The 12,602-nt window shown below is 40.2% G+C and overlaps 1 protein-coding gene across 1 annotated transcript in view; it reads right to left on the bottom strand.

The window, feature by feature from the left end:
- The window catches only part of VWDE (von Willebrand factor D and EGF domains), a 77,625-nt gene that overhangs the window by 54,614 nt on the left and 10,409 nt on the right, over positions 1–12,602 (bottom strand). Inside the window, exons 4-6 of the mRNA XM_061586215.1 lie at positions 7,449–7,508; positions 982–1,241; positions 184–273 (exon numbers count right to left, since the gene is read on the bottom strand). Coding sequence (XP_061442199.1) covers positions 184–273; positions 982–1,241; positions 7,449–7,508 — 410 coding nt within the window. The remainder of the gene's footprint in view (positions 1–183; positions 274–981; positions 1,242–7,448; positions 7,509–12,602) is intronic.

Below are 12,602 nucleotides of genomic sequence, written 5' to 3'. Positions count from 1 at the left end.
TTACCTCCAGGTAAATGGGTACAGAGGGGGTTGGGGACCTTTGGCCTTCCAGATGTTGTAGGATACCAACTCCCATCATCCCCAGCCAGCATGGCCAATGCAGCCATAATGCATTGGAAGACAAATGCCCTTCCCCTGGGGTACAGAGTTATAACTACATAAGATATTTTCTTTTCAGCATACCTTAATTCCTGCAAAAAATTCCTTGCTCTCAATGAGTGAACTCTGCATTTCTGGTTTCTCTAAGAAAAAGGTGGAACTGCTACAGTAAATCTATATAAGGAACAAGATAATACTGTATTAAAGCAAAAACAACAAGTATTCTTGTGGCATCTTAAGACTGACAAAATTATTATGGCGTAAGCACTTACGGATTAGAACCCACTTCTTCAGAAGCATGAAGTCTTCAGTTGCAAGAATATATACAAATTGAATGGGGTGGAATACTTGAATGGAGATGTAAACCTAGGTTTTCCTGTTCAGAGACTAGCCAATATGTCACACTAGCTCTTAGGTTGTAGGCACACCCCCCCACACACACACACTTTCTGATCCTTGACAGAGGAAACAGCAAGATACTCTAGGTCAGTTTTTATGGAATTGCACTGAGAGCCATGTTATTAGCTTGCTGAGCCTGTTAAAATATTGTTTATGCCAATGACTAAGATAGAAGCAGTAAACGGAACAAAATCAAGAGTTTAGACAGATGCAGATATGACAGTCTCCATCTCAACACTATAATCACAACAGGGGAACTTGTCAGATTATTGAAATAACAGAAACAAACACCAACTTGGCAGTGAATGATGGTGCTTTCTCTAAGAGAGTTACACATAAGAAGGTTTGCACTCAGCTTTTTATCATTTGGTGTGACTCCTTGCTTAACACGGATTAACTTTTTTTGACTTGTAATTAGAAGAGCACTACAGAACATTACCCCTTTGCTGAAACGTAAAACAGTAATATAGAACTTAAACATACCCTGTCTCCAAGTCTGAGGTTTATACCATCCAGTTCTAAAAGCGAGAAGGCCTGAATTGTCGTCTCTTGTTTCAGTTCTTCTTTGATGCTTTCAGGAGACAGTCTGGACCAAGCCACTAGAAAGCCCACAGACATGTTTGTGGTAGGAACATCAAAGGTGCACCTTAAGAAAATGCTGCCTTCGAGTAACACTGCCACAATTTCAGGTATGCTTGGATGGGGTGGTGAAGGAAGTGGCAACCATGAAGAAGCCAATTTATCTAACAGCAAAAACAAGCGGAGAGCCATTACTAATACTTAAGAAATGAAAAACAAAATAAAACAAATTGTTAATTAAAAAAAAAGAAAACTATGAAAGCAAACTCACAGAAACAAGCAGCAGCAAAACAATGTAATTTGCTGGAAAACGTTTTATGAATATAAGAAAAGTCCTGTTGGATCTCTGGATCCCTGTTCTCACAGTGGCCAACATGCAAATTAGTCTGTTTAACTCAGGTACGGTGAAGCAAAGCATGTAGTGTTGTATGTGGGTGTGGTTGTTGGGAACAGAAAAAACTGAAATCGATACAAGTTACACATAATATCCATAGCCTTCAATGTGCCCAGAATTTTACTCCTGTTATTTATTACAAAGCTCCTCGATGAATACAAATGGTTAGTCTCTATGTCACATAAGCCTGAAGACACATAAGGCCAGCTCCCTGCTGAAGCTAAGCAGTGTCAGGTCTGGTCAGTGCCTGGATGGGAGACCGCCTGGGAACCATATGTAAGCCGCCTTGGGTTTCTAACAGTAAAAGAAAGGCGGGGTATAAATGTAATAAACAAATAAATAAACAAACATAGTATCCAAAATGCAACATGGGATAGTGGTGGAAGATGAGACCCCCAAGCCTGAAGGCACTCAACAAGCTACTGGGGAAGAACAAAGGACAAGTACGAGTAGCACTGTGACTAATGATGCAGCTGGGTCAAAGCCGAAAGGAAGCCCAGAGGCTGATGCGCACAGATGCGAAAGGAGAGTCCAGAGTTGTACAATGCATACAATAGGAACATGGAATGCAAGAAGCATGAACCAGGGAAAGTTAGAAATTGTCAAGCAAGAAATGGAACGCATCAACATTACAATACTTGGAGTGAGTGAATTGAAATGGAAGGGAACGGGACATTTTCAATCAACTACAAAATATTTTAAGCAGGAAATGAGAAATTAAGAAGAAACAGGGTTGCTTTAATAGTGAGGAGTGATGTAGCAAAAACAAGAGCTATAACGCAGGGTCTGAGCGAGTTATATCAATGAGATTTAACGGGAAACCTATTAACATAATGATCATCCAAGGGCTTATCCAAATGGAGAGGGATAATCCACAGTTTCCATATTCGGTTTGTCATCTGATAGTCCTCACTTTGCCTTTTAGTTCGCTCTTTCCCAATTAAAAAAAATGCTTTTTTGCACCCACACACGCAGCGGTAAGACCCCTACATTCTTTTTGCTTTTTCCAAGCTCCACCTCTAAAACCTCCCCCTATCAACCAATTGGTCAGCAAAAAAATTAGGTATGCTCCTCTCCCCCTTTGCAATGAAGCACAATATGGCTGTAAAGGAGTTCTTGCCTGGAAGGAAAGGCTGCAGGTCGGTTTCACGCCTGCCTTGTTTGTATTTGCAATATTACGCTTAAATGAATGTATGCTTTTCTGCCTTTATTAATATTTAAGGAGATACACACACTGGCAATTGCACTTATTTCTCCGAAAAAGCAAGAAACATGTCACCCACCCTCCTTCTCCCTTTCCTTCCCAGGAGAATGAAATTGACAAAGCTTCCCTGAGCAGGCTTGAAACCGACCAGAAGCCCTTTTCTTGTTTGCATTTGCGATATTACACTTAAACATATGCTTTTCTGATTTGAAGCAAAACCCCCAGCAAGTACAATAAAATTGACAAAGCTTTCCGGAGGCAGGCTGAAACCGACTATCCCCCCTTTCTCGCTTGCTGTGCATTGCAGATCTCACCCAGAGCGGCCGCCCAGTTTGCAGGCTGGCAAAAAATAAAATGCATCTGCGCAGTAGTTGCAGACCCCGCCCCCCAACACCCCACCATTGCGATGATTGGTTCAATTTTCCCAGGCTTATTCTCACACATGCGCAAAAGTGCAGATACGTGATTGACTGGAACGAGGAGAAGGGGCACGGCGAAATGCCCCAAAACTGTCCATCAGCTGTAAAGTCCGCGGTATTGCATCCTAACTCCTGAAGGCACAGCGGATGATTCCCAATTTTAAACAGCAAATCGCATTTTTGCCGGTATTGCAAGGAGCGGATTTAACCCGCAAAAATGCGTAACAGCGCGAGACGTCATTTGGACGACCGAAAGATAATGAACACACATAGCGGGCGTGTCACACATTTTGCAGTCGTCTGGATGAGCCCCAAGTCTACGCTTCAATGGCAAATGAAGAAGAAGAGGAATTGGAGAGATTTTACGCAGAAGAAATTGATCACACACCAAAACAAATTGTGCTGATAATTATGGGGGACTGGAATGTAAAAGTAGGGAACAGAGAAGAACTAGGAATTGTGGGAAAATGGGACTTAGGAGATAGAAATGAAGCAGGATAATTTGTTTCTCGCAAACACATTTTTTGAACAACCGAAATGACGACTGTACACATGGACATCACCAAATGGTCAATATAGGAATCACTTTGATTATATAATTGGTAGCAGAAGATGGAGAAGTTCCATACTTTCTGCAAAAACAAGACCAGGAGTAGACTATGGTACAGATAATGAATTGGTCATATCAAAAATTAGAGTAAAGATGGTCTTCTTTACCAACAAAGCAATCATAATGCCAAAATACAATTTAAATAACATCCCAGAAGAATATAAAGATCAAATAAGGAACAGATTTGAGGTTTTAGACTTAGTTGACAGAGAACCAGAAGAACTATGGAGTAAAGTCAGAGACATTATCAAGGAAGAATGCAAAAAGACAATACCTGTAGTTAAAAAGACAGAAAGACCTCAATGGATGACTGAAGAAACTCTTAAAATGGTTAAAGAGAGAAGGAAAGCAAAAAGAAATAGAAACATGGTTAGAACCCTAAATGCAACAATACAGCGACTAGTAAGTAGGGACAAAGAACTATTACAATGGTTATTGTATAGAAATAGAAGAGGAGAACAAAAAGGGAGAACAAGAGCCCTATTCCAAAAGATTAGAGAAATTCAAGGAAAATTTAAATCAAGAGTAGGAATGTTGAATAATCAACAGGAGAACACACTGACTGACTGAGATGAAATAAAAGGAAGATGGAAGCAATACACTGAAGAACTCTATAAAAGAGATGCAAGGATGACAGATTCATTCATGGAGGAACAGTATGACAAAGAACCAGAATTTTTAGAATGTGAGGTGAAAGCTGCTCTGAAAATACTTGGAAGAAACAAATCACCAGGAACAGATGGCATACCAATAGAGTTGCTACAAGCTACTGAGAATGAATCTATCCAAATTTTGTCAAACATTTGTCAACAAATATGAAAAAGGAAACAATGGCCCACAGACTGGAAGTGTTCAATATACATCCCAATTCCAAAGAAAGGGGATCCCAGGGAATGCGGTAATTATTGAACTATTGCCTTAATATCCCATGCAAGTGAAGTAATGCTCATGATTCTACAACAAAGGCTGTTAGCATTTATGGAGTGAGAAATGCCAGATGTCTAAGCTGGATTTAGAAAGGGAAGAGGCACCAGAGATCATATCGCAAACACACGTTGGATAATGGAACGGAGCAAGGAATTTCAGAAGAAAATCATCCTGTGCTTTATAGATTACAGCAAAGTCTTTGATTGTGTAGATCATGAAAAACTATGGAATGCTTTAAAAGAAATGGGGGTGCCACAGCATCTGATTGTCCTGATGCGCAACCTATACTCTGGACAAGAGGCTACTGTAAGGACAGAATATGGAGAAATCGATTGGTTCCTCATCAGAAAAGGTGTGAGACAGGGGTGTATTTTATCACCCTACTTGTTTAATCTATACGCTGAACATATCATACAGAAAGCAGGATTGGACCAAGATGAAGGAGGTTTGAAAACTGGAGGGAGAAATATCAATAATTTAAGATATGCAGACAATATCATACTCTTAGCAGAAACCAGTACTTATTTGAAACAAATGCTCATGAAAGTTAAAGAGGAAAGCACAAAAGCAGGACTACAACTGAATGTCAAGAAGACTAAAGTAATGACAACAGAAGATTTATATAACTTTAAAGTTGACAACGAGGACATTGAACTTGTCAAGAATTATCAATACCTTGGCATAGTCATTAACCAAAATGGAGACCATAGTCAAGAAATCAGAAGAAGGCTAGGACTCGGGAGGGCAGCTACGAGAAAACTAGAAAAGGTCCTCAAATGCAAAGATGTATCACGAAACACGAAAGTCAGGATCATTCAGACCATGGTATTCCCATCTCTGTGTATGGACAGTGAAAAATTGGGTAAGAGAAAAATCAACCCATCTGAAATGTGGTGTTGGAGGAGAGCTATGCACGTACCACAGACTACAAAAAAGACAAATAATTGTGTGTTAGAACAAATTAAACCATAACTATCACTAGAAGCTAAAATGATGAAACTGAGGCTATCATACTTTGGACACATAATGAGAAGACATGATTCACTAGAAAAGACAATAAGGCTGGGAGAAACAGAGGGGAGCAGAAAAAGAGGAAGGCCAAAAGAGGTGGATTGATTCCATAAAGGAAGCCACAGACCTGAACTTACAAGATCTGAACAGGGTGGTTCACAACAGATGCTACTGGAGGTTGCTGATTCATAGGGTCACCATAAGTCATAATCAACTTGAAGGCACATAACAACAACAACAAATGCATACAATGGGTGGTCCTACTCAGAGTAGACTCACTGATATTAATGGACATCACTAATTAATAATAATTAGTAACTTGGGTTCATTATTTTCGATGGATCTATTCTGAGTAGGAGCTAATTGAACACAATCCAATGAGGTGTATCTGAGTGTACAATCCTATCAGCATAATGGTCTACACTAGAAATGCTATCAATAGAAACAGATGCAAAAGATCTATTCCAGAGTTTTAGGGAACAGAAATTATCCATAGTTCTGGGGTAGCCAACGTGGTCCTCTTCAGATGGTTACTGGACTCTCAACTCCCATCAGCATCAGCCATAATGCCCAATGGTCAGGGATTATGGGTACTGTAGTTCAACAACAACTGGAAGGCACTGTGATGCGTCCTTCCCTGGCTCTCCCTGTCAGGTTCCTACCTGCTCGTGGTTACTGCCTGTCTCTAGGCACCACCAGGGACTCCACCAGTCCGGACCGCACTCTCTTATGGTTTACCTATCCGCTCTAGCACAGATCTCAACAGATCCCCCTGCTAGGCAACCACCAGTAACGTCCCAATACTAGTATTCCCAGAGACTCTGAATACTGGTATCGTTATTCTCTTCACCGCTGCCACCATTTGTTACAGTTCCCCTTCAGCCTTGGTCATTACCTTACCCTCCCTTCTGGTCTGTGAAACCCCAGCCAAGGATCAGGCCTTTGGTAAACCAAATTAAGTATTTATTAAAGATAACAAAGCTAACAAGATTAACAAGATTTCTTCTTAAGGCACATAAGCATATGGTTTTACTCAATACTAATCCGAACTCCACCTCCCTCCTTCTTCACTCTCTCCTGACAAATAACTCTCTCAAACCCCACCAAGCAATCCACTCTTTCTCTTCTCCCCCCTATTCCACAATTTACCACCTCACATTCACCCAGATTTACCTGTCATCCTTTCATTTATACTGTCAGCCATTTTAAACATTCAGCCAATCATCAAGCATTCTATTGCCCATTCACTCCCCCTCCTCTTTCACTACTTACCATGTATACTCTAAACAACCAGCACTTACCATATATACACTAATATATAGGAACATCACAGGCACCATCTAGCTACCTCTGCCGTAGCTGCATTCTACCTGCTCCACTACATTCTCATTAGATCTTGTTCACCCATTGCCTGCACAAGGCATATACTTTCAGCCAGGTCTATGGTAATGCAGAAAAGGCTAAGCAGCTGCAGTTTCAACAATATGGCCCACATGGTATCCATTTCCCTTCTCATGCCAGGAATCCTTGCCCTACAATGAACATGGGCAGACCTGAAATCACAAATTCCCATCAACTACTGTTAAATGAAGCAACAGAAATATTATGCAGGTTTTCCTTCTTGGCACACTGATGCATAAATCTACCATTCAGTAGCTGTATTTATTTTTTTGTCTTGTCAACAGCAGTCTTTCTACAATGTCTCTTAGAGAGGAAGACAAGATAATTCACTTTTATCAATATCAAAGTCAGAGTTAACACAGAAAATGCACTGAAATTTATTGACAATCAGTGCAAAACACTTACTGCTACATGTGGTTCCTGTCTCCCCAGGCTGGCAGGCATGCAGTTCTGCACCTGAAATAACTGGAGATATATTCCTTATATGTATCCGGTGACTGTTCCAACAGGATCTTGTAGCATTTTTGCCTTGTATTTAACTAATGATAATAAATTAGAGAACTAACAGCCTGGATTTATGAGCCCAGTCTTTCCCAACCAGTGTGCCTCCAGATGTTGTTGGACCACAACTCCCATCAGCCTCAGCCATTGGCAATGCTGGCTGAGGCTGATGGGAGTTGTGGTCCAACATCTGGAGGCACACTGGTTGGGAAAGGCTGGCCTAGATGAACAACTGTAGCAACTTCCAGAGTGGTAGCCACATCACTTTCTTGTAGCAAAAACAACAGAGTCCTGTGACATCGTTTAAAAAGCAGATGACAAAAGCTAACATGTATCAAAAACCTTATTTAAGATGCCACAAAACTTTTGGTTTTGCTCTGGCAAAGGAGCATTTGGATCAGGGATGGGGAACTCTGCTCTGGACTGCAACTCCCATCATCCCTTGCCATTGGCCATGCTGGCTGGGGCTGATGGGAGCTGGAATCCACCAATATTTGGAGAGCCAAAAATTCTTCATCATCCTTCATTATCAGCACAATGTAACAAACCTTTGGTGGTATTGGCTACCATCTAACCATATCAATCAAAGGGGAACTGCCTTAATGTCAATTCCAGATAATCCAGTACAATTAGACATTGAAACTGTCTGATTATAAATAAACAAATAAAAATGGGACCTGCAACAAAATGCTACAGTGTGAAATGTTCTTGTTTAGGGTTCCAGCCATGCCCCTTTCCAGGATACTCTATTCCATGCCATTCTACTCTCCAGTTTTCACCCCCACCCCACCCCCCAATAGTCAGTAAGCCACCTGTGGCAACTAAACATGATCAATCCTCATTAGACTGTTTTAAAAGATTCTTCCCTCCCTTGGGTTTGTATTTCTAACCATATTATTTCTCTTCTCTTCTCTTGTGTTCTTCCAGACCTACCAATATCTCCCTCGTGGATGTTTTGGCACTTGGAGGTTTGCTATTAGTGTACAGGATATGGTAAGAGAGCAGCATGAGTTGAAAGCCCAACATAGTCAACTATTTTACTACACTTTTTATTATACAAGTGGCACCTGATTTGTGGTAAATACCATTTTTTAAGCGGGGTGATACAGAAGACCAACCTATCCCGAGGGCAAGAGAACTTACCCTGGGTAATTTGGCATCTATATTCGTTCTGAAACTTGGGGAGTGCCAATAGATATACATAATTTCAGTGGTGGGTATACTATGGAGGCACACTTACTGCAGTTTAGAGACACAAACTCCCTCCCTCTGCCCTCACAGGAACACAAGCGAACCTTATTCTTCGGTTGGGATGGAATAGAAGCCATATTTATACAGTGCTGATTGGCTGACCTTTGTGTCTGTCATGAAAGCATCTCTCCTTCAAGGGTAGGTCTGCACAGAACACTGGCTGGCTAGCTCTTAGGGTAATCACAATGCCATCTCCCTCTCTTCGTTTAGCAATTTTTCAAGTGTGACAAAAATAATAGCATGGACACTGTTCCAAGCAAACAACCTTGCCAAGGCCATCAGGGAAAAAACACAGTGGGCAGCCCACTTGAACTGGGGGTAGAGTGAGGTCAAGCATCATGTTGGTTCCAGAGGTGATACATGTATCATTACAGAAGTGAGGTGGGAGGAAGCAGCTCACCCCACAATTGAAAAATCTGTACCCATGGGTTGTCAACGTGCTGTCTGCAGGTGCACATGTGACCTCAGAGGCCTTCCCTGGTGCCCAGAGGGTCCTCTCCCCCTGCCCTTAGTTGAAAGAAGCCTCCTTTAGCCAAAAGGAGGAGGGTTTCTTTTCTATTTGCATGGTATGCAGACAATTGGGGGGGTGTATTCACAGCTGGGGAGGAGAGAGTTGCGTCATGTGTGGGGTGTCCACAACATTTTCTCTGGTTTGCAAATGTGCCCACAAGCCCAAAAAGGATGGTGACTCCTGTACCCACTTGAAGGTACATCTCTATGCAGCTCTGGCCCGTTTATTCCTTCCTCAAATATTAAACACCATGAGTTATAAAGTGGGAAAACTGTTCACCCAATCAATCATTCCCTGCTATTGTTGTATGTTGGCATCTACATTCACCCTGAGTTGATGCCTGAGAAAGCGTATAATTAAAAGTTCAGTTTTTATTATAAACTGAAGCTGCATGAACTGTTTAAAAACTTTTCAGTATGTTGTAATTTCACTAAACAGCATTAAGCTTTTAAAAGCCAAATGCATTTCTCTCTTTTTAAGACAGCTCATTACTTTCAGTTTAAGAAAACAAGCTGGCTTAGTTTAATGTAGCAATGAAAATGTTTTCAATATTTAAATTGTTCTCCACCATAAAAGTAAATGGTGTATTATAGTATACACATTTAGCATTTCAGTAAATAAATTGCATAGGGTGATGAAGAGTGTTTATGCCATTCACTGACTATTTTTCGCTGGCATAATAAAGAAATCCATTAAATTATAATTATTACGTTTACGTGGCAAAAGAAATTAAGAAAACATTATTATGCTGGACTGTTCAGGGTAAGTAACAGATACCTCTTCCTGACAATAAAAAGTTTATTTCAAGTCTTTTAATTAAAACACCAGACAGCACTAATTTAAAACCTTATTTTACTGCAAGGAAAGCAGCTTTACTATGAGATCCCCCGCCCTCCCCAGCTAATTTTCAGATGCAAATGGATTTTGCTTCAACTACTCATCACATTTTTGAAAAATATTACAACTTAGCATGTCCATTGCTCATTTTTTCACTAACGCTGCAATCCTATGGTCCTTGGGAGGGTATTCCAGGAACCATCGGAAGCATCAAAACTCCCTCTTTGAAGGTGGAGAGAAAGGCTCAACCATGGAGCAGGAGATTCAACATGACCTCCTCCCTGCTGCTGTGGAAACCCCCACTGACCTTGCCCTACCAGTAGGGCATGTGGGGCAGTGGATTTGAGGTGTGCCAGGAGAACCCATACATTTCCCAGTCCCTCAGCATACCTCCAAACCAGGAAAGAAACTATGCCAGTCCTGGAGCTAGTGTAATGAACTTCCCTTTCATAATTTCCAATGGAGAGAAATCATTAAATAAAGAAAACACTTGGGAATTGAAGGTGTGCGAGACTACTGCTTTGCCCTTACTTCCACCCTGCTGGTGAAAGCCTGGCAGGGTTTGAGATCCTGCAGTATATCTGACTTCGATTCTCCCTCCTCCATGCCCTTTATGATTGCAGCCTAAATCAATTAATTCTTGTAGATGGGGCAGCAGTTTTGTCTTGGCATATGAGATGCGTTCAGCCATTATGATTTGCTGTCATAATGTCTCTTTTATATATATCTTTAGCACACTGATGGTCAATAGTTTAGCTCATGATTGGTGATCACTGATCGTTTGGATCACTTTTGAGAGGCCATATGGCAGGCAAGTTTTTAGAGATGAGTCATTCAAAAATAGTAAGCCCCGACTTCCCGGAAGTGAGTGCTCAGCTGGTGATTGTCTCTGAGAGATCTCTGCCTCAGAGGAAGCTTTTTTCAGTTAAAAGCCAGCCAAGAGGAAACTTTGACTGGCTTAAATGTTCTCCAAGGTATTGGAGAACCGATCAGATTTTCCACAGGACTTCGTTGAGCTGTCGCCGGCTGGAATTGATCAGGAAATCCCTGAGATAAGAAGGCATGCCGATCGGCTGAAGACGGAGTCAGGACTTCCATGCAAGCTGTACTGGAAAAAAGCGAAGCTTTTTTTTTCTTCTTAAAAACGTTCTTAACCAGCGAGCCTACTTCTGTCTAAATCTTATCTGGCTTAAATTACTACAATAAAAGGGATTTGTTTACGAATCAGCAATTGAGAAATCTGGGTGAGTCATACTTTTTCTCTTTTAAATATATTTAAGGAAGAAAGAAAATGTAAACAATTCATATTTTTTTTACGACAAAAAGCTGGCCTGAATTTGGAGTTTTAAAGTTTAAAAACGGATGAGAGGTATTTATTATTTGATGGAAATATATTTTGGACTATTTTTCTCCTTGGACTATTTCTTTTTGGACGAATCTGCTGTTCGTATATGTTACTAATCGCTTGGTGTTGTGAACCAGAATTGTTTTGCATTCCTGGACGTAGATAAGAACTGTGCTGGCCGGACCATAATAACAGGCCTGGAATATTAACTCTTCTGTTGGTGGAGGAAAAAAAAAAAGAAATAGACTGCATCTAGGTTTTGGAACAGTGGTTAATATCAGAAATTAAAGGCTTCTTATGAGAATGATCACTAGAAAAACAGCTAAGGCTCAGGAGCGAAGAGGTTCAATTGATCCACAGGAAGGGGCTATACCCCCAGATATGTTTCAAAAAATAATGGAAGGGATTAGTGATCTAAAACAGGAAATGAAAACTGAATTGATAAATATAAAAGACTATATTAAAACACAAGTGGATGAGATTAAAAGGACAATTGGGCAAATAAAGGAGGATGCAAAAAATACTAAAGAAAAGGTACAAATCTTGAAGAACAGATATATTAAATCTGGAATTAGAAAAAAATTTGGACTACATGGCTGTGATTGAATTGAGAATAAAGAACATTGTTTGAGATTCCGTGCAATCCCTGAGGAAACAGGTGAAGACATCAGAGATAAAATTGTTAATGCTTTAGTAAAATTTTTGGATTTGAATGAAGATCAGATGAAATTTGAAATAGATAAAGTTTATAGAATTAATTCCAGATATGCAACAATGAAAAAAATTCCAAGAGATGTGCTTGTTCACTTTATAAAGAAGACGACCAGAGATATGGTATTACAACAACATTTTAACAATACCTTTAAAATTGATGGTAAGGAAATACTGGTGATGAAAGAAATTCCTATTAGACTTTTACGAAAGAGAAAAGAATATGCTTTCCTTACAGAAAAACTTAAGCAATGCAAAATTCAATTTAGATGGGATGTTCCAGAAGGAGTGATTTTTACATTCAGACAACAGAAATATCGATTGAATACTGTTCAAAAAGCAAGGGACTTCTTGAGAAAAGCTTCAAAAGACATGGAAGAAGATAAACTCAAAGATATGGATA

Source organism: Rhineura floridana, chromosome 10 (assembly GCF_030035675.1).
Source record: "Rhineura floridana isolate rRhiFlo1 chromosome 10, rRhiFlo1.hap2, whole genome shotgun sequence".
Lineage (NCBI taxonomy): Eukaryota > Metazoa > Chordata > Lepidosauria > Squamata > Rhineuridae > Rhineura > Rhineura floridana.
The sequence above is the reverse complement of the archived record's forward strand: the minus strand, read 5'-3'. Positions and strand labels throughout refer to the sequence as shown.